At 46.3% G+C, this 21,239-nt stretch overlaps 1 protein-coding gene across 6 annotated transcripts in view; it reads left to right on the top strand.

Annotated features, from left to right (window-relative positions):
• NAV2 (neuron navigator 2) overlaps positions 1–21,239 on the top strand; it is a 746,877-nt gene that overhangs the window by 465,379 nt on the left and 260,259 nt on the right. For all 6 annotated transcript variants that reach the window (XR_011075520.1, XM_068556818.1, XM_068556813.1 and 3 more), the window contains exons 2-3: positions 9,985–10,102; positions 18,876–18,928. Coding sequence is in view for 5 of the 6 variants with exons in the window: in XM_068556818.1 (XP_068412919.1) it covers positions 9,985–10,102; positions 18,876–18,928 (171 nt within the window). In the remaining variant the exon portion in view is untranslated. The remainder of the gene's footprint in view (positions 1–9,984; positions 10,103–18,875; positions 18,929–21,239) is intronic.

A 21,239-nucleotide genomic window follows, 5' to 3' on the forward strand; every position in this document is an offset into this window, starting at 1 on the left:
GGGAGCCTGTGCCTGGGAAGCTAAGCTGAGGCATCTGGGCTGGACAGGAGCGACCGAGAAGTACAATGGCCGGCACCCCCTTACCTGCAGTCTGCAGATGAGGGGAACTGTGGAGGCTTGGAGGACTGGAGGGAGGCTCATATTTAAAAGGTCAGTTCATGACCAGACGGGAGGGAGGTCTGTATTGTTGCCCAGGTTGTCACCATCCCCTCAGGTGTGGCCACCCTGCCAGGCAGCTCTCACAGCTCTTGTTGGGTTTGGGGATGTTTGCTGTCAAAGAGTGTACTCAGCAGCTCCGCCTACCCTCCACCCCGTCTCCTCCTTCCCTCCCTCCAGGCCTGCCTTGGGCGGGGACCTGGTTCCCATCACAGCCATAGAGGAAGCTCTTGGGAAGAGAATATCTCTAGTTAGTAACTAATGAACACAGGAAGGGAGAGAAAATACTTGAGAAATTCCAAGTGGGCTCTGACATTTGGCTTTCTTGGAGATGCTGGACATTATGGTAAAAGTTATTCAGATCTTGCGTCTAAGGTTGGAGTAGGTGAGAGGAAGTGCCGCAGGGGGAACCCAGTTTTATTCTGAAGGCACCCGTGATAGTCTTCATCCTTACTTGGCCTTATTTGACTTTCCAGGGAGGCCCTCGGGAGACCTGGATGCACGTGTTTTGTAAGGGCTGGTGGCCGCCGGACCAGGCTGCCTGGCTCAAAGGGAGCATTACCATTTGTTAGCTGTGGGACCCCATGTACATTTCTTAACCTTTTAGAGCCTCTGTTTTCCAGTATGTAAAATGGGGATGACTCATTTAGTCAGCAGATATTTAGTGAGCACCTACTGTGTGCCAGGCACCATCCTGGATGTTTGGAAAAATTCAGTGAGCAAAGCAGATGAGAATTTTTGTTCTCCTGCAGCTGTCACTCCAGCAGGGAGAGATTGTAGATGAGATCACAGGTAGAAAATGCCTGGCACACAGTAGGCTCTCAACAGAAGCACATCCTCCCCTCGTGCACAGGTGGTGGCCATAGTGAGGAAACAAATGGGAAAGGACTGTGTATCCTGTCAAGTGCAGGGCAGAGCACAGCCTATCCCAGGAGGACAGAGTGCAAGCAGGCGAGGGGCATCCTAGGCATCGAAGGTGGGTCAACCCAAGGTGTGGGGTAAGCAGGCGCCTACGTGCTCATCCTTAAGATCTCACCAGTGCCTCCCTGCACATTCACCAGCCTGGTGTGTTTTTCTAGAGGCACAGTTTCAAAACCTCCGGAGTTGCTGTGCATGCCCACCTGCGGCTGGTTGGTGTTCCCGCAAGACAATGCCACCATTGTGTGGCTGAGGGGCCCTTCCCAGGCCGGCCTGGTCCACTTCAGGCGGGAGGAGCTGGGGGACTTTGCTCCTGAGCATTTCCCATTCGGATACAACCCTGCAGTGGTAACTCCTGTTGTACTGGCATTTTTACTTTTGCGATGGTGACACTGTTGTGAAATGATGTTTGGTCTGTGCTTTGGTGACATGGGAAAGTGTCAGCTCCCCTCTTGGATCTGTTAGGCGTGAGTGACAAGCAGCCAACTGTGTTCCCAGGGGCAGGCGCGGGTGACATTGAGGTGCCTGTTGTGCAATGAGCCTCACCCTCGCTGGCTGCTTTTCCCACGCGGCCGTGACACTCACCCTTCTGTAGCTCGCGGTTCCTGCGTGGGCCTCTGAGAAGCAGTGTAGCATCATTAGGAACCAGAGTCTCTGCTGTCAAAGGCTGCATACTAGTGTGTGACATTGGGACAGTCATTTCCCCTCTCAGAGCCTCCATTTCCTCATCTGTAAAATGGGGGAAATAATACCTTCCTCACACGTGAGTTGGGCACTAAAGGAATCCATTGTTTGCCACGTGTTCACAGTGCATGGCATCGTCTCCATGGTAATGATAATTGGCACTAACATACTGTGTGCCCTTACTATGCACCAGGCATTGTTAGATGACCTCTTTTCTTTTTTTTTTTCTCCTTCTCATCATCTTTTTTTTAAATTAATTTTTATTGGAGTATAGTTGCTTTACCGTATTGTGTTTCTGCTGTACAGCAAAGTGAATCGGTTATATGTAAACATATATCCCCTCTTTTTTAGATTTCCTTCCCATTTAGATGACCTCTTTTCAATCTCACAAGAACCTGAATAGGGAGTCAACCCATTTTACAGATGAGGAAACAGAGGCTCAGACATAGTTTAAGGAACTTGCCTGGGATAAGTCTGCCGGGAAGTGGTTGAGGCATGTCTGGAACCTAAGCAGTCTGACTCTAGGAGGTGCTCTCTTTATCAATTCACCATAGAATTCGGCGGATGATAGTTAGCATCCTACACAAGGCTGCAGCAAGAGTGGGACCCAGCAGAGGCGGCTGCTCAGGCAGCCATTGTCTTGCCATTGTCATTGTCTTCCTTTTTTCTTGCTCAAGGCACCAGGGCGTACAGGCAGCTCTGAGCACCTTATCTTGACTTGATATCATTCAGAGGTAAAGTAGGAGGAAGGGTGGTGAGGGGAGTGGATGGAAATTCGGATTAGCGATAAGCCCTGCCCCTCCTCTAGTCACCTGCTGTGTATGTGTGTGTACACGTGTGCATATCCCTTAGGGACAGAAGCATACATATGGGCAGGTGTCAGGGTGGCTCTTTGGTGGTTGTACCTACAAGTATGTAGGTTACTGCCAGTTAAAAAGGGAGAAAACCAGCAGTGGGCTCCTCCCTCCCCCTGCTGCTATCTTCTGGGTCCAGACAGGGATGTATACTCCCTGGTGTAAACAAAATCCTGTGAACCATGTTCCAAAACGTACATTGAGCACGGGGGGCTGGCAGTCCCATTCTGCACGTGCTCGCGTGGGAGATGCAGACCCCAGTCACATCTAGGTGCTCCTGGAGCCCAGCTTTCTATCAGCCTTATCTGGCTAGAGACCAGCTGAGAGCCAAGAAGCCTTCCCTACTGACCCTCCGAGTAGCTCAGAGGGGTGCCGCAGAAGCCTTCCACTTAGGTGTTTTCATCAGTGGAAAAGTCCTATCAAGGCTCTTGCTTGAATGGTACTTCTTTTACTTTACATCTAATTTTAAAGGACTCTGGGGTCTTTTAAAGACAGTCCAGCAACTCTGCAGCCTTAAGGGCATCCTTGTATGCAACAAAATGCTATTCATAGTGACGTCCACAGGTCATCAAGAAAACATGGAATTGGGTTAATTTTAAAAGCAAGGATCATGATAATCTATTTGGGAAAGAGTCCCAATGGCATAGTTAAAAACTGGCTTTCAGAAGTGGAAGCTCTCAGTAATTTAGAATGACTTATTCCCCCAAAACTTATATTAATTTGAATATGAATAAACACCATTTATTCAGTACTGTGCTGCAGACACTGTGTTAACCATTGACATACATGTTTTCATTTCGTCTGTAAAGCAAACCTGCGTATCACCACCGTGTAAGTGAGGGCCCCCCGCGCTCAGCTGGCCCTGACTCATCGTGGGCCACCTGGCTGGTAAGAGGCAGAGCCAGATCTGAACCCTGGTCCACGCCAGCTCCTGAGATTGCAGACACACTGCCCTTGTATAATTACCGTGGTTGATGAAAAACCACAAATGACCTGAGTAACGCATCGGGAGATGGCAAACATGGGGATGGAGGAGAGTCATTGACCTCTAGGGTGGGCATGTAGTGAGAACCACGGACACTGGGCAGAGCTGGACTCTTCCTTTGAGAAAACAGGGAGCAGTGCCAGCGTTCAGGCTCAGCCCCTGCTGGGCTGTGTGGCCTGGATTGGCTTCTCCGTGCTCCCCCTCTTTTTCCAATGTATAGGGCTGGGGACACCATTCACCCATTTGAATGTTTGTTTCAAGGCAGTGGTTTTAATCAAGGCAGGGTCTACATTAAGAAAGGATATATTAGACTCTGATGGGGAGAGAGGGGAAGAGGGAGAAAGCCACCAGCTAACTTCAGGCCCCTTACTTCACCCCAGGCAGTTAAAATGATCTGTGGACATGTGGCCACACCTGTGGGGTAGGTACCGGGCTCTTTGCGAGATGCTGGGGATACAGAAGTGAATGTGTTAACCAGCTTTGCCCTTAATAACAAATGGTACATTTTGATTGTCTTAAAACTGTGACTAATTGAATAATCATTCTTTGTGGTATTCAGGTGCTGGGTGGACACTCTATACTATTGTTGCAATACCATTTTTTGTGCTTTAGGACAATCAGAACTAAACCATTTAACCACACACTGCACAGTCATGGAAATGATAGGATGTTGATGATGTTTCCAGAGTCTAGAGCGGGACATTGAATAGAGGCCGAACAGTTGAGTTCTCTGTACAACTGTTGGACTGGAAACCACCTCAGATGCTAAGTGACTAGTGTACTTGTATCTTAAATCTCCACCCTGGCATTTCCTGCTAAGAGATACGTTGTACTCTTTTCCTCCTGGAACCACTATGCTAAAAGCTATCTGCTGCCTTCAGGATCCATCACGCTGCCTGCCCGGCATGTTGGTCTGCATTTAGAGTTGTTAGGGCAATGACTTTGGGTGCAGTTATTTTATGGAATTTTGGGAGGTTTCTTCCTTAGAGTGCCCCCATCCCCCTTCATTTGAGAGCTAATTGCAGTATAAACTTGGCACCTTCCCCGCTGGTATAACAGCAGTGCCATTTTTATCAGTTTTCTTGTTACAGCTAATAATCAGGTTCTTTACTTCGCTTGATCTGTCAAGATTTTCCCTCTTTGATTTCAGCCTGTTTGATATGGAATGATGTGGAGTTATAAGCAAACAAATGACACACTCCTTGAAATTCTGTCAGGGCTAATAAAGTGAATCAAAACGAATTCGCTCTTCAGCTGTCATTGTTTTCCTTCCCCTTTTTTCCTTTCAAGCCTCTGACAGCAGCTCCTTTCCCTCACCGGGCGCTTCTGGAGCACTGGGTCTCCCGTTAGAGGGGGTGGGAAGCGTGGTAAACTCAGCGAGATGGGTCAGAGCCAGAGCGGGAAAGACTCCTTCAGATACTGGTGTGAAACGATTCTAGAGCCTTTTCCCCGAGAATCTTTTCTCTGGAATGATGTGATGATTTGGAGTTGGGGGTGGGGATGGTTGTTTTATTCTTTCCTAGAACTGCGTGGTTCTTTGTCTTGCCCGTTTCTACTGAAAGTTCGCTGATCAAGGATGAGTGGGCTCCAGCGTAAAAGCAACAGAAGCCCTAAGTCTTTAGAACTCTGAGGAAGGAAAGGCTCTGGAGAAGTTGATTCTGAGTGCCTGAGGCTTACAGAGGAAGCCCTGCATGCCTTAGCCCTTGCTTAAAATCTTTCAAACACACAGCAAGTGAGAGGGATGGGGCTGAAGTATGTCAGTGCGTAGCAGGGCCCATAAAAACGGTGTTTCTTAAAATAAATCTAGGCATTTTCTTGTGACTCACTTCTTCAGAAAGTCGAGAGCTGGGGAGAGGAAACTCCAGATAATCAATGATTCTTGTTTGATGGGTCCTGATTAACGAGCTTGCACTATGGAGTGATTTATTTTCTCTATTCCTTCCTCTTTTCAGTCAATAAAGAGACTTGAGATCCTGGTTTGAGGATTCACTGAGAGCTCACATTAAGTCTCCAATGCAATCAGCTTCCCAGGGGTTTGCCCTTTTTCTCCCCATTCAGCTCAACCCCGGCAACCACTTACTGACCACCTGCTGTGCCCCCGCCTTGAGCGACACTGTCTCTGCCACAATCTGGGGGTGGGGTGAGGAGGTGGTGCTCTGCTTCGTATGCAGCTCGGGATGCAATGAGGAAATCAAGGGTGACTTCCTGGAGGAACCAGCGTAGGAATGGAGTTTTTTGGGGTGGCCCCAGGTGGAGGCACCCAGGTGGGTGGGGTGGCAGGAGTTCAGAGATGGGGAAGTGTGAGGTCCAGTTTTCCTGAGGGTAATTGTAATTATTACTGAGCCCTTGCTCAGTGTAGGCATATTATGTCATTCAGTCCCTATGACACAGACTGGCCACTTTTTCTGTTAAGAGCTGGACAGTAAATATTTGAGGCTGTGCGGGCCAAAAGCCTCTATCACAACTACTCAGCTGTGCCATTGTGGTCTGAAAGCAGCTACAGATAACAAATGGGTGTGGCTGGGCTCCCATAGAACTTTGTTTACAGAAACAGGTGGTCCCTTGGGTTTGGCCTGGGTCACAGTTGGCCAGTCCCTCCCTGCCTTATCATATATTTGGTATAATTCCCATTTTATGGAGGATAAAACTGAGGTACAGAGAGGTGAAAAGAAATTCACATGCCAAGGGCCACCTTGACTTGGTCGGTTCCCAAGCCCAAGCTTTTCACTTACCCACGCACTGCCTGCCCTGTGAGGTCGACACTGGCTGGGGAAGAGTGGATGGATGAGAAGACTGCCTTGAACTGCAGTGTGAAAAATCTGCCTTTCATTCAGTGGGGAGCCGTTGATGATTTTGTGAGCAGGTGATAAGACTAGAGCTGTGCTCTTGGAAGATTAAGTTGGTTGTGGTATGTAGGTAGATTCGAGTTGGGAGAAGCAGAGCTCTGTCTTAAACAGCGTGGGGTAGAGAGGTTCACTTCTTTGGCAGAGCCATTTCTGACCACTATAGAACTTTCAGAGTTCTCCCTGGTATACCAGATACCTGTGTGGCCTCCCCAGGGCTCCACACTGTGTGTGCCGGTGGGTGAGTGGGAGAGGGTTACCCCTGTACTCGTTGAAAGAAGCTTGCTTAACCTTGGTTTCCTGCTGGATTGTATAGACACAGAGAGGGCTGGCTTTAGGGAGGATACGTCTATTTTAAAATACCCTTAATCACCTAGGAAGGGAATGAGCAGAGGTACCTGTATCCCCTCCCACTCAGTGGTGTCCTTGTCCGTGGCCTGTTCTCACCTCAGCTGATGGTTGTAGGGCAGATGGCTTTAAGCTTTGGGATGTTCTCGTGGTCCCTCAGACCCTCAGATGGTAGGATCCCTCCAGGGCTTGAGACATCACTGTGCTCTATCTCCTGTTTAGGGAAGATACCAGCCTGGAATCACTCTCTGGACCAGCCTGGCCAGTTTCTGGCCTGCTTTTCTTTTACAGTCTACCGTGGTTTGTGATTCCAGATGGGGGTGCTCCAGACTCTCGAAACTGTACCTTGTGAAAGAGAAGGGGAGTGAGTCTTCAAGTCATTTGTGTCCTGGAGGTTCAGGGTAGAGGCTGTGGCTGGTTTTGTTCTGGCCCATTTTATAATGCTGGTAGTCAGATTTCTAATTATTCTTTTTATTTACTGAACACTTAGCATGTGTCAGATTCTGTGTCCTTTATGTGTATGAACTTGTTTCACCTTCATAATGGCCCAATGATGTAGGTATTATTATCCCCTCTTGTAAATGAGGACACCTAGGCCAAAGGACACAGACATAATAAGCTGCATGGCAGCTAAGATTTCGAGCAGTCTGCTGACTCCAGTGCCCTCCTCTTGACCACCTGCTGCCTCTGCGTCCTGAGTCCCACGTGGGTCAGGTCAGGGGCTTCCAGGTGGTGCTTCACTGAGTCTTCACAACCACCTTCTGAAGTAGACCTTACTGTGCCCATTTTACAGCTGGATAAACTGAAGCCCAGAAAAGGCAAGTGACTTGCCAAAGGGCATTCAGACAGCAATGGATAGGTTTGGGGTTTTTATTTATTTTTAAATAATTCTTTCAGTGTGAACATAACTGAACAGAGAATGAGCCGAGTCAGTAGGACGGTGTCATGGAGGGGGTGAGTGAAATGAATAATTTATATTTGTATTCAGAGAAGCAGTGTTGGAGAGTGTCTAAGGGATTCTAGAGTTAGTCAGCCTGGGTTCATATCCTGGCTCTGCCACTTCCCTGTGATCTTAGATAAGTTACTTTACCTCTCTACACTTTAGTTTTCTCCTCTGAAAAATAGCCACAATAATAGCATCTACCACAGAGAATAAGGATGAAATGAGTTAATGCATGTAAAGTGTCTGTACCAGTGTCTGGCATGTATTAGGCTCTGTATGTGTTAGTTGTTATTAAGCTCCTACTCTGCATAAGGCACTTTTTTTCGAATATGTTATATCACTCAGTCCTCATAAGAACTGACAAGTACATGGTATTTATTCCATTTTACAGATAAGAAAACCTAGGCTCAGAGAGTTAAATAGCTCACCTGAGGTCATACACCCATTCCTCCAGAGATACATGTTGAGAAATTGAACAAAACAGACCCAAATCCCCACCCTGGGGAGCCTCCAGGGCTGGGACTTGAACCCAGGTCTTTCTCTTTTCCTTTGAATGTTTTTCCCTTTCTCTCTCTCCCTCTTAATAATTTCATCGAATGATCTCTCAGATTGGCCATTGTAATGACCAAGATGGCGCTCGACTTCCTTAGCCTTCTCAGTGCTTGTGAAATTGAAAATGATCTTGCTGAACTAGAGCTTCTATCTGACAATTTGGGAGTCATGAGGAAGGAAAGTGACATGGATTTAAGGATTCGATGCCATGGTCCGAGGTGTGAAATAGAACCATATTGTGGTGTGGGTCTCTGCAGTGGAGGCTTCGAGTTGGGGGCTGGGGGGTGGATAGGCCTCGTCTGTTCTCAGCACTTGAGGAAGTGGAAAGTGCACGTCTGCCTTGGCCCCTCTTGGGATGAGGCCTTCACGGTCCCAGGTGGAGTAGTCAGAGGTGCCGCCTCCCTCGAAGGGCCTGCTTTGCAAGTCCAGGCCCTGGCCCTCAGTCCCCATTCCGGGGGCCTTAAAGGGCAGCACCCCACTGTGTGAGAGTCCTCTGGGCACAGTGCTGGGAAGAACAGGATGGAGAGTGAGAGCTGGGGCGAGGCCGGGGCTTCCACTGCTCGGTGAGTCACGCGAGATCTCGGAGCAGGCCTGCTAGTGGAGATACAGTGATCACTTTCATCGTTTGGGTGGAGACATCACATGGATTAGTACGTGAACTGCACCTGCAAACACGGCCCAGCTGAGGTGGGATACTTCTCTTTCTGAGCAGGCGTGGGTTTGTATCCCTCCTGGGGAAAAAAAAGGTGCTGATAAACAGGACCTGCACGTCCCCCACAAACTCACAAGTCCACGCGTGAAACTTAGCACTCAGAATTGACAAGGAGGTTTTCAGTTTTGTTTTTGGCTTATGTCATTTAGGGAGGAAGTTTTTAGGCGAGAGTTTTCTTGTGTTTGTTGGCTCGTTGGAAGCAAATATTCTTTGTGCCGATGATTCTGTGACTGGGAGGGGCAGGTCTCTCCGTCCCCCAAGGGGGTCTGCTTTCCTGATCCCGTGATGACCCAGCCTCTGCCTTTCGGGTGCTATGCACACCGATGCTGTGTTTAAATATGTTGGAATTTGCTGGGGTTTTTTTTGTTCAGAGAATCCCAACTGTGAAAATGATGCCAGGCTTTTAAGTTAAACTGATTAAATTTGAGATGATTGTGAGGCCATTAATAACCCCGCTCACACAAGAGTAATTGAAGCGCTCTGTGTTTTGGTACTTGGCTCCTTTACAAGGGACCCAGGCTCCTGAGAACTCAGCTAACTCAATAGCCCTCCTTTCCCTGAAATGGCCCGTGAAAAGATGCCTGTTGGGTGGTAACCTCCCCATACGTTTTCTCAATAAAGAGAAAAAGATGGGAAGGAGCGGGGTAGGGCAGTGGGGCGGGGGAGACCTCGCCTGCATTTAGAGCTGCAGCCTCTCAAAGCCGTCTGGCGCAGACTGTTTAGTTCCGTGTCCCCTGTCCCATTCAGGCCTCTGCATGTTTTGAAGCTTTCTTTAGCTTTCTCCTGAGCCTTGATGGCAGATCTCTCAATAGGTGAAAGCCTGGCTCTGGCCAGCTGAATACCCCGTGGGCACAATGCACTGCATGTTAATGGCGCTGGCTGGCCCCAGACAGCTCGCCTGCGGGACCGTGGCTCCTATACCGGCCCAGCAGCTGCCTCGGATGGAATCTGACGGGGTTCCTAAAGTTGCCCGTTTGCTTTTTTTGCAGATCTACACGGACTGGGCCAATCATTATCTAGCCAAATCAGGCCACAAACGTCTCATCAAGGATCTCCAGCAAGACGTGACGGACGGCGTCCTCCTGGCCCAGATTATCCAGGTTGTGGGTAAGAGCAGATTTTACGTCAGGGGTGGATGAGTTACCATGGAGACCAGTCCAGACGGGGCCGAGTCTGGCAAGAGGGACCGGAACCCTGACATCTAAAAATGCAGTGTTTCTGTCACACGTATGACACTTTTTTTGACTCTGTCTTGTGCCGGGGGAGTGGGGGGTACCAGCTTGCTTTTCCTGATAAGATCACCCACGTGGCAATCTCATCCTGATTCTCTGAGAAGAAAGACTAGCCGTGGCTGGGGGGAAATGCTGGTGGTTTGGGGAGGGGCTCTCTGTCCCCTTTCTTACCTCCTACCATCTTTCTGGCTCTCTCATTTCCCCCCTGCGATGGTGCTTTTTTGTGGATTACTCTGGCAATATTTCAAAAAAAAAAAAAAAAAAAAAAGCAATATGGGGCTGGTTTATTCCTGTGAACTCTAATCGGGTCTGAGAAATCAAAGGATCAAACTCCGCAGAGGGCTGGTTCTGTTTTTCATACTAGGGGAAGGGAAGTGGAGCGGTGGGGTTTTTAATGCCTTGGCTGTGTGCAGGAGGAGAGGAGTCACCCTGGGCAGGCACGTGGGTGGAGGCTGGGCGCAGCTTTGCCTTGGGTCTTAAGGGAAGCACCCCAGTGGTCCTGCCTGAGAACTTAGAGCAGACGGTGGAGGCGGGAGGTCAATTAGATGGCATTAGGCTGATTGTTGTCGCTGGCAGCTTTAGCAGCCGACTCATGCCAAAAGAGAAGGCAGAAAAAAAGGACAGAAGCCCCAGCCCCTCAGGCGTGAGTTCTTATGGAAAAGTTGCTTATCCTTCAAGTGAGAAGAAGCCTTGTATAGTTCTAGCTCTGCTCACATCTGTGGAGACTGTACCTAAAAATATAGGTAAGTTGCCCTTAGGCGAAGATTTTGGACTTTCAAAGAGAAAGATGCTTCCCTGCTGTCCTAAGATTGATTGAAGACCAGCTTCCATTGGTCCTCCTTCTCTTCTCTCCTTTTTCCTTCCTTCCCTGTATTAGTTTGCTGTTGCTGTATTAACAAAGTGTCACAAACTTAATGGCTTAAAACAACATATATTAACTATCTCCCAACATATATTAACTATTTCTGTGCATCAGAAGTGCAAGCATGGCTTAGCTGGGTGCCTCTGCAAGGCTGCAGTCAAGGTGTTGATCAGGCTTGAGTTCTCATCTGGAGCTTGACTGGGGAAAGGGGTCAAGCTTACTCAGATTGTTGGCAGAATTCATTTACTTGCAGTTCTAGGAGCGTGAGCCCTGGTTTCTCCCTGACTGTTGGTTGGAGGCCACCCTCAGCTCCTAGAAGACCCTCTCAGCTCCTTGCCACATGGGTCTCTGAACATGGCCTCTGCCACCTCTGTTTCCCTGTCTTTAAAATGGGCACAGCCATGCCTGCTTTGTCTGATCTTGTGGCAGTCTTGGGAAAGGCACAAGGTAGGTATCAGATATGAAGTGTGCTTGGATACTGGAAGGTGTTTCTGGATAGGACTTGGTAGTCACTGCCTAGAAAGATGTGTGTAGAAAGATGAAGAGGCCTCTGAATCGATGTCACAGTGTCACGATAGATTAGTTGTGTCTGCCAGGGCCCAGCAAAGGTGAATGGTAACATGTGTATCGCAAATTTACTAAGCATAGTGCTAGGGAAATGTAAGCTAGCACAGTTTTTAATCATTGCTCAGGAGGATGCTTCCCTGAATCTATTCAGATGAGCTGAACCTCCCTAGACAGTGACCTTTCTGGGCCTGAACTACTGGACTGAGAGTTCAGAAGCTCAAGCTAGTACCACTGATGCAGGCTGCCGCTCAGGCCACCAAGTTGCTTCCCCCCAGCCCTCCAGGAGAGGCTCCCTCTGCCCAGGGACTCCCTACTAAGTAAGGCCAGATGTCAACACATGGAACTCTACCCCTGACTGTGCCAGGCTCACACCCTCTGCTCTGGGTGTGGAGAACAGAGGCCCAGGATACGGGTGGATGAGAAGGCAGCTAAACATAGGCATCTCCTATGTGACTTCTTCCCTAGACTGTCCATCAGCCAGTTCAGAACATCTCATCTCAGAGTGTCTTGTGAACATAGATCTCTTGGTTGGGGGGGTGGCGGGAGGGTACAGCACTCTGGCCAGGATGCTAAACTATTAATTGCTATACTCCCTGCTTCCCCCACACATGTGCCTATAAAAGGAAAATGTAAAAATGTATATTTGTATGTGTACATGTTTTTAATATATACATATATGTGTGTGTGTTTGTGTGTATACACACACACATATGTGTGTTGGGGGTGGGTGTATCTCTCTCTGTTCTCCCTAAGATTTTCCTAGAATTGGAGTCCTAGTGACTCCATCTGTATTGGACAGAATTCTAGTGGTTACAGTTGCTCTTTGGCTGGAGAGCTCCTACTCATTCTTGAAAGGTCAGTTTCTCCCTGATACTTCCTAGCTCCCCCAGGCAGAGCTGGAGGGACCCTCCTCTGTCATCCTACTGACTGCCGTATTGGGCCTGGGTCTCTCCAGGCCTGGGTCTGAGTCATCTTTGTTTCTAGGTTCACAGCATTTAACACGGTACCTGGCATGCAGTGATGTTCAAGAAGAGTTGAGGAGATTAGGGATGAGAATTTTATTCACTGGAACCCTTGCTTCCCTAAGCCTGGCTCGGATTGTTTCCAAAAGGTGGCCCGGATGTTTTCCCTTACCAGTATTTAGCATTCTTCTGAGTGCTCCTCTAAACTGTATGTCACACCCTCCTCCTTTCCAGGATTCTGATGCAACTCTAAGGTTTGGAAGGGACCTTTTAAAAGCCTCAACCTGATGTGTGAATTGCTTCCATGAAAAGTAGTCAGCAGAGTCTATTAAAGTAGTCAGCAGATGGACAACTTACTACCTCCTCAACTAGTTCTAATGATGGAGAGTTAGAATTTTTTAAAAGCTCTTGTTTCATTAAGTCAAAATCTGCCCCTCCTTGGTAGTGTCTCCCTACAAGTACTAGTTCTGCCCTCCAGGGCTACAGAGAGCAAGCTAATCTGGGACAACTAGAGCATCAAAATAATTGAGGACCATTGTGGGTTATAACTGTGGAATGAAATAGGAACCTACAAATCTGTATTCATAGATAGATATATAAATAGATGATCTATCAATGGAGGAGAAGAGAGAACTCAACTGTTCGGGTGAATGCTGACTGATAAATGTAGAAGAGTTGCAGCTGTGATGGTAAAGGTTAGTTAAGGCAGGAATCATCAATGGATGCTGAAATCTAGAGGAGAAAGTTTGATGGAGAGCAGCTATTTACATGGTCTCAAAGTGGCTCTCCACTGATGGCTTATTAGTTGCGAAGGGAACCATAGTAACCACGTGGGAGAATGAGGCATCATGACCAGGTGATCAAAAGTACGTCACTGGTGAGGAGCAGCTGGATGTCACGTGCTTCCTGATGTGGTACCTCGAAAAGAGTGCAACATCACTTAGTGTTGTATTGCAATCAGGGATGGAAAACCTGAAACCCATCCTGAGGAATCTCAGACAAACCCAAATTGTGGAACATTCTGTTAAAAAAAACTGGCCTGAATTTGTTCCAAAATGTCAGTGCTGTGAAAGACATAAAAGGCTTAGAAATTGTTCCAGAAGAAAAGAGATTAAAGAGACCTGACAACTAAATGTACCGCATGATCCTGGACTGGATCCCATACAGGGGCATAAAATGCTATAAAGGACAATTTTGAGTCAGTTGACAAAATTGGAATATTGGAATTATAGTAATGTTACATTTTCAGAATTTTAAAATTGTACCATGAAATAATATCCTTGTCCTTTGGAAATACTAAGAGTGAGGGACATGATCTATGTAGCCTACACTGAATTGATTCAGAATTTTTTAAAAAGTGTACCTATGGAGAGAAAAAGGGAGGGAGCGAGAGAGGGAGAAAATGAGAATGGATGATGCTATATGGGAATTCTCTGTACTGTTCCTGTAACTCTTCTGTAGGTTTGAAGTTACTTCAAAATAGTTAAAAAGAACACATCTAAATGAAGGTACTTCAAAACTTGCAGTCAGGGGCTTCCCTGGTGACGCAGTGGTTCAGAGTCTGCCTGCCAATGCAGGGGACACGGATTCGAGCCCTGGTCTGGGAAGATCCCACATGCCACGGAGCAGCTAAGCCCGTGCGCCACAACTACTGAGCGTGCGCCACAACTACTGAGCCTGCGCGTCTGGAGCCTGTGCTCCGCAACAAGAGAGGCCGCAATGGTGAGAGGCCCGCGCACCGCGATGAGGAGTGGCCCCCGCTTGCCACAACTAGAAGAAAGCCCTCGCACAGAAACGAAGACCCAACACAGCCATAAATAAATTTAAAAAAAAAACAAAAACAAACTTGCAGTCAGGGAGATTGTCCTTTTAAGGGACAACCTGTTCCTAGGCCTGGGAGGGAGGAATGTTGTGCGTAATGATTAAGGATCCGTGTGCTATGCGGCCTGACCCATGACTGGGGAGCTGGGGGGCTGGGTTAGGAGGGTAGGAATCAGGGAACGTTTCCTCAAGGAATTTATCTATAAGCCAAGACCTCAAACTTGGAGTTAGCTGGGTAAAGTGGTCAGGGAGGGCTTTCCTGGTGGAGGAAATAATGCGTAGAAAGGCTGGAGGGTAGAGAGTCAGAGGCTCAACAAGGCAAAATAAGGCCAGGCTACCAGGTACAGGGCAGTGAATTCTGGGCTTTAACCTAAGGAACAAAGGCCAGTGGTTGAAGAGTCGGTTTTCAGCTTGGGGATCTTACTACCTCCTCTACTATTTCTAATGATGGAGAGTTGGAATCCTTTAAAAGCTAAGATGTGTAACATGAAGGAAAACCTTAGATGCTTTTCACAGACATTGCTCCTACCTGAGTCTCCATCTAGCCCAGATGGGCCCTAGGGTCTAGCCATCTCTTTATCCATCCATCCTAGGGCTGGTCTTACCAGATAGTGGGATATCTTGGGGCCCACACTTTTCCGTCATTGCCTTCTGCCCATTAGGCAGAAAATAGACCTTTTGCTGCTGCCTCTTAATGCCCTTGCTTTAGTGACTGAGGGTTGGGTGTCTCTGTTCAGCCTCTTATTAGTATGATTATCTTCTTGAGTCATGAGCTGCCCGAAGCCGGCAGTTGCCTGCCAGCCCATCACGGTGCCATGTCCGTGAGTTATTAGAAAGGTTTACGAGGCCAGGATAAACAGCATGAATCAAGAGGGAGAGACAGGCCTCCCTCCTCCCGCTTACATTGCTGTCACTCAGGGAGGATGCCAGAAGGGGTTGGAGTGAGCGAAGGAGAGAAGGGGCGGGAGAAAGGGAGGAAAGAGGAGAGAGAGAGGGAGGGAAACAGGATAAACAAAAGAGGCTTGGAGAGAAAGAGGAAGCCAAGACAGAGAGGGGATGAGAGCAGCTCACTTTCCACCACCATCTGGGCTGCCTCTGAGCACAACCAGGAAATTCAGGCAACACGCCGGACTCTACCTTCTTTCTGTTGATGACCTGCTACCGTGGCGTGGCCTTGGGTAAGTCATCTGTCTTTCAGTGAGGGCAGCCAAATTTGCTAGACGTTGGCAGGGCCGCCAGCTGCCCTGCACATGCATAGATGCCATGCATAGATGCTTGGGCTGTTGAAATGCTTGGAACCCTTCCGAGGAGGTCTTTTGAGAAGTGATGAGCTTGATTCCATTCTTCTCAAAGTGCACTGATGCTTTCCAGTTACTAACTTGTCACCTTGTGTGCAGACAGGTCACCACATTAGAGATTGCTGGAATGAATAAATTACCATTGGCACTTCAGGATGCCAGTTTTAATCACAGTTGAAGACTTTGGGGGACAAATGCCTTTGCTTCTCTGGTTATCTCTCTGGGGCTGTAGCCAAAGACCCCCTACCCCGAATTAATAAATTCAGCTCTGAGGATCAAGCTCTTCTTCCTTCTAACCAGCAGAATCAGAGCTGCTATTATTGCTCTAAGTATTTATGACAACCACAGAAATTCTTGAGAATTTAAGTTGAAGGAGAAGTATTTAAATTACATGAAATTGGAAACTAGGAGGTCCAGACTTTTTTGCATTTTTACTAAACATTTATTTTGAGTTTGGGCTGAGTCATTTGATCTCTTCCCATGTTTTCTTTAGAGGGTCATGAATAGGCTTCACCCCATTGGTTTATTTTGAATGTTGTAAAATGGCAGCATTAGGCTTATAGGAGCCTAATGAATTCAAGGAGCACCAGTCTGTGGTTTAGGTGACAGACCATGAAAAGGAATTAGAGGGATAGTTAGACCAAATCCCTTGGTTTTGTTTATCCAGAAGGTATATATATAATCTTTAAAGTGACTTCTCAGGATGATAGTTATCCATCCTTCACTTTAATGAGCACTAATGAACTGGGTGTTGATCAGAATCCAGTGACTTATGACTTTGGCCATCATGAGTATCCACCTGGAAGATACCTTGAGTGGCCTTGATTCTCAAAAGCCATATCAGTGTTGTGTATCAAAATCCAAGGTCAGAGTGCAAGCCTGCCATAATTTCCCATGTATGAAGGAGTGCCATTTGTCAAGGATCTTTCTTTTTTTCCACCTTCAGTACAGACATTTATATATACAAGTGAAAGAGCAGCTGCCTCAAAATAGACAGTAAAACTTTGATTCATTGGAATGTTCAGAATACTCCTTAGTTCCCCTCAACAAATACATATTGAGTGGCTCCTGTGTGTCAGGCACTGTGCTAAGCCCTAGGGTTATAGTAGAAAGCAAAGCAGATGAAAATCCTTGTTTTTGTGGAGTTTACATGCTAGTGACACATTCTGGCTAATTGTATTTTCTGGTGAACTGAAGAACAAACATCCGTGAGTTATCCCATTCATTGGGCATCCTTTACGTGCTTTTTAAAGGCTTTAAGGCACCTCTTTTGGGAGTAGGGAAAAGCAGGTGGAGGAAGCTTCCTAAAATGCCTATCCCAGTGTTCTTAAGAGCTGAGAAAACTCAATTGGCTCTCTGAAGACCGAGGTCTTCCCAGGTGGGTCATAAGCCTGAATATCTATTACTTTGGGCCAGTTCTAAAGAAGGTGTAGATCAGGCTGAATGTATACTAACCTGGCTGGTCATTAGATTTTTAAATAATTTCCTGCCACTAGCTTGCTTTCTTATTTTTTACTTCTTAAGATAGAAACACTAGAGGAAAAAAACCCAACTGAGGTAACGGTGAGCTATATTTGGGTTCAGGTGTTCTAAAACCTTAGTGTCCTGGGACACTTTGATTCTGTTATCCTTTTCAGACACTTTTCAATGTCTTTTCTCTTCATGGAAGTTTTAGGTGTCATAGTCATTAAAATCTGATGTGATATATATTTATTTATTATTATTTTTTTAAATGCAATTTTGCAAACACTTGTTGAGCCCTAAGGGTACAAGTGTGAAAAACAAAATCTACATGTCTGCGTAGCTGGGGGAGACAAGAAAAGGAGTTACACATTAGGTGATTAAAAGCAAAGTAGAGGCAAGACCAGGGTGCTGGGAGAGCAAAAAGACCTAGTGGGACTTACCCTTCTGGGGGAGGGGGCATGCAATAAAGGGACATGGGATTGGGGAGGAATCTCATAAAGGCTTCACAGAGGAGGCAAGTCCGTAATTCTTTACTGTGAACTCCTAGCTGAGTTTCTGGGCTTAACTCAGATGGAGACATCAAAAAAGGGAAATTTTATTTTATATATTTTTTCATAGATGATAAGAATATATATTATTGGATTAATGATCTCTACCATACATAGAATACTCACTGTGTGCTGGGCACTGCGCTAAGCAGTTTACTGGCATCATATAATCTTCTTCTCACAGCTTCTCCTGTGAAGTAGGTAGTATTAGCTCCATTTTATAGATGAGGAAACTGTGGCCCAGAGAGGTTGTGTTACATGACTAAGATCACACAGCTGAGAAGCTATAAAGCTGAGCTTCAAACTGGGGTATCTTCGCCTCCAAGCCACTACACGTACTGCCTTTCTTGTAGCACTGTAGTTGCAAACTCAGATGTCTTGGGCTGTGTCTTGCAAGGATTCCTCCATACTTAGGATGAAATACATTCACCATGGGAAGCTGGGCCTTTCTTCCCTGTTATTTATTTGATTTCCAGCTTATTCCGTACAGCCTCTTTCTATCACTTCCCTAAGTAGGTAGGTAGGTACTCTTTTGACTTCAATAGTGTGTGTTCCAGATCTAATCTGGACTTACTATATGACCATGGATGTGCCATTTTTAAAGTCTCACTCTCTTGTTCTTCTATTGGCCACCACTTTGGGAATAGAATCAGGACAAACAAAAGCAATCTTAGCATTTCTGGCTAAAGATGGGGTGAGATGCTGTCATCTATGGCTTTTGTCCCCAGGAGCTGTGTTGTGGCTGGATGGATCCACTCTGAAGCACCCTATCTTTTGTGGGCAAGTTGCAGTTGCCTTTTTAAGAGCCTAAAGCACAGTCACAGCTCAGGCCGTTTCCCAGTCTCCAAACATTTCCACCATGCCCCATCACTCCAAGACTGTCATCAATGCAGTTGTCTCTGCCTTAGATGACAGCGACCTTGCCCCAGCTGTCCCTGGAGGGCGGCAGCTCGATGAGTAAGTCCTGAAGCTTGCTAGATGCGTCTCAGTATTTCACATGCCTGCGTTGGTTGGACAAACCCCAGTATGGGCCTTAGGACTTTCTTGGCCTCAAGGGTCCTGAACATCACTGCTCAAAGTGTCTGTGATGATTATTTATTTTTCTGACTTGCGTTTCTTTTTTCAGCAAATGAGAAGATTGAAGACATCAATGGCTGTCCAAAGAACAGATCGCAAATGGTAAGTGGTACACGGGCAGTGAGTGTTTGTGTTATGTTAGTAAGCCCTACCTTTAAATGATATTGACCATCTTGAAAACATTCACACCACAAGCTTTACTCTGGGGGATTATATTAATAAACTAACAGCCATTTCCAAATAGCCATGGTTTGCTTCTCTGACATTTGTTGGCATTTACTGGAAAATGGCTGTGATTTTTACGTAGGTCGTGAGACAGAGAAAATGAAATATGGTCCTTGCTCTTAGAAACAAGTTATGCAGAACTGGTGCAAACATACCCTTGTTTAGAACTTGGGCTGATATGACTCTTGCTTTTTCCTCAAAGACCCACAACAATTTCTGTTTGTGTATGGTGCTGGGGCACAGATGGAGTGATGGTATCGTAACAACCATCAGAGATTGGGGCGTGTGGTCTGATTGCCTTTAAAGGTTAGAATGATGTGAAATCAGAACTGTGACAGGAAATGTGAAATGTCCAATCACATCCAGACCATTCACAACGTAACCTTGACAAGTGACATTCTCTCTGGCGTGATATGCTTAAGCTCTGATATTATAACTTCAAAAAATCTTTAAAAATCTATTCTGTTCTTGTTGCATGTCCTACACATAATCTTTGAATGAAAATTCATGATCACTGTTGAGTTCAGGGAGCATTGAATTGTGACACAATCTGAGTGCTTAGTTTTTCCCTTAGAAATGCTTTTCAAATATGAATATTTCCACAAAGATTGTATATTATCAGAGTCTGTTAAGATGACGCTAATACCTGTTTAAAATACGAAGATGGCAACTGAAGGACAACCTTTTCTCCTGGACGTTAATTTGCTTCCAGAAATCTAAAAAAAGGGGCATAATTTGTTTTCTAACCTCACCCTCCTCCCTTTGAGTAGACACAATTGGATAGTCTCATTCCAGAATACACTGAATTGATTGGCCTTCCTTGGGTTTACTGTTTAATTTTCTGAATTGTTTGTTATCCCAGTGAGTGGACAGATAGCCTTTTCATCAACTTTTTATCTAGACACGCAAAGTTTCTTATTATAAAGAGGAGTGAGTGTGCCTGGCGGGGGCAGGGGGTGTCATTTTTCACGTTAAATTCTGAAACAAGTTTCTCTTTTTTTGTTGTTCCACTGGAGATTTTGTTTCTTTTTGTTTGATCCAGAGAGCGGCCAGTCCTCACACAGGAAAGTCCCCATGCAGACATCTCATGGCTGCTTTGACTTTTGGAAAAGCTTGGCTGCTATTTTTGCCAGAGCTACTACAGCTGTCTGGTGTATTAATAATTGAGAAAATTTGGAAGATAGAAGACTTAATTTTAGTGCAGGCATTTTACACATGCAGTCATAGCTTCTCATGAAAGAGATGTAGTATTTCCGCCTGGGAGAGAGATGGATGCGTTTGTCCCAGCCCATTATAATGCATATGTACAACTGACAGTTTAAGGTAGTGAACCTTTTATGCTGTTTGGTGCATTTGTATTTTCTGTACCTTCTGGTGGAGATGTTTGCTGTTAAAGTCCACTTTCAAGCTTACAAAATAATACCGTCACCTCAGATTCTTCTGTGCCAACTTAGTTTATGTAAATATGTTATGTATAATGCTACATAGCACCAACGCAATTTTGTGGTTTCTCTATAACTCTTTCAGCTATGGAAGTATTGGGTTTTTCTTCATGGACTGTGTTTTTTTTCTTTTCTTTTTTTTTTTTAAGAACACAGGAATATAAAATCCTAAAATTGTCTGTGGTAATTAGTTCCAGCTCAGGGGCGGGGGAGGGGGGGCAGACAAGGTCTGGTGGTAAAAGTGGCAGAGAATAATTCAGCAGACAGGATGTGAGTCCAGGAAAATGTCAAAACCTCCACCACAGTCATTCCATTCTGTAGGAAATGAGAAAGGCGACGGTAAGGAGCTCGGGGCCATTGTCCTTTCGCCTACATCACAAAGCAATGACAAATCCATAACGCAGAACTCATCTAGGGCACACAGGAAGTGCTGCTTACACACAAGCACAGGTGGTGTTCTGGCTAGTAGGACACCTGTGTGTATGCGTGTGTGAGCACGTACAGAGTTAAAGCATGTCTACTCGTGGGAAGTATCATTTGGGAAGATGGCATAGCAGATGAGCCACCATTTCTAGATTCCTAGAAGGTTAAACTCCCAATTAGGCTTTATTTAGGGCAGCCAATGATAAAGATTTGTTGTTGTTTGCTAAACGTTGCCTGTTTGGAGGAGACCAGAAGGGAACATGTACGGAGAGCATCATGTTGGCACAAGGAAGATGACACACAACGAGAGAATAGGAGAGAGT

This window comes from Eschrichtius robustus, chromosome 11, assembly GCF_028021215.1.
Source record: "Eschrichtius robustus isolate mEscRob2 chromosome 11, mEscRob2.pri, whole genome shotgun sequence".
Lineage (NCBI taxonomy): Eukaryota > Metazoa > Chordata > Mammalia > Artiodactyla > Eschrichtiidae > Eschrichtius > Eschrichtius robustus.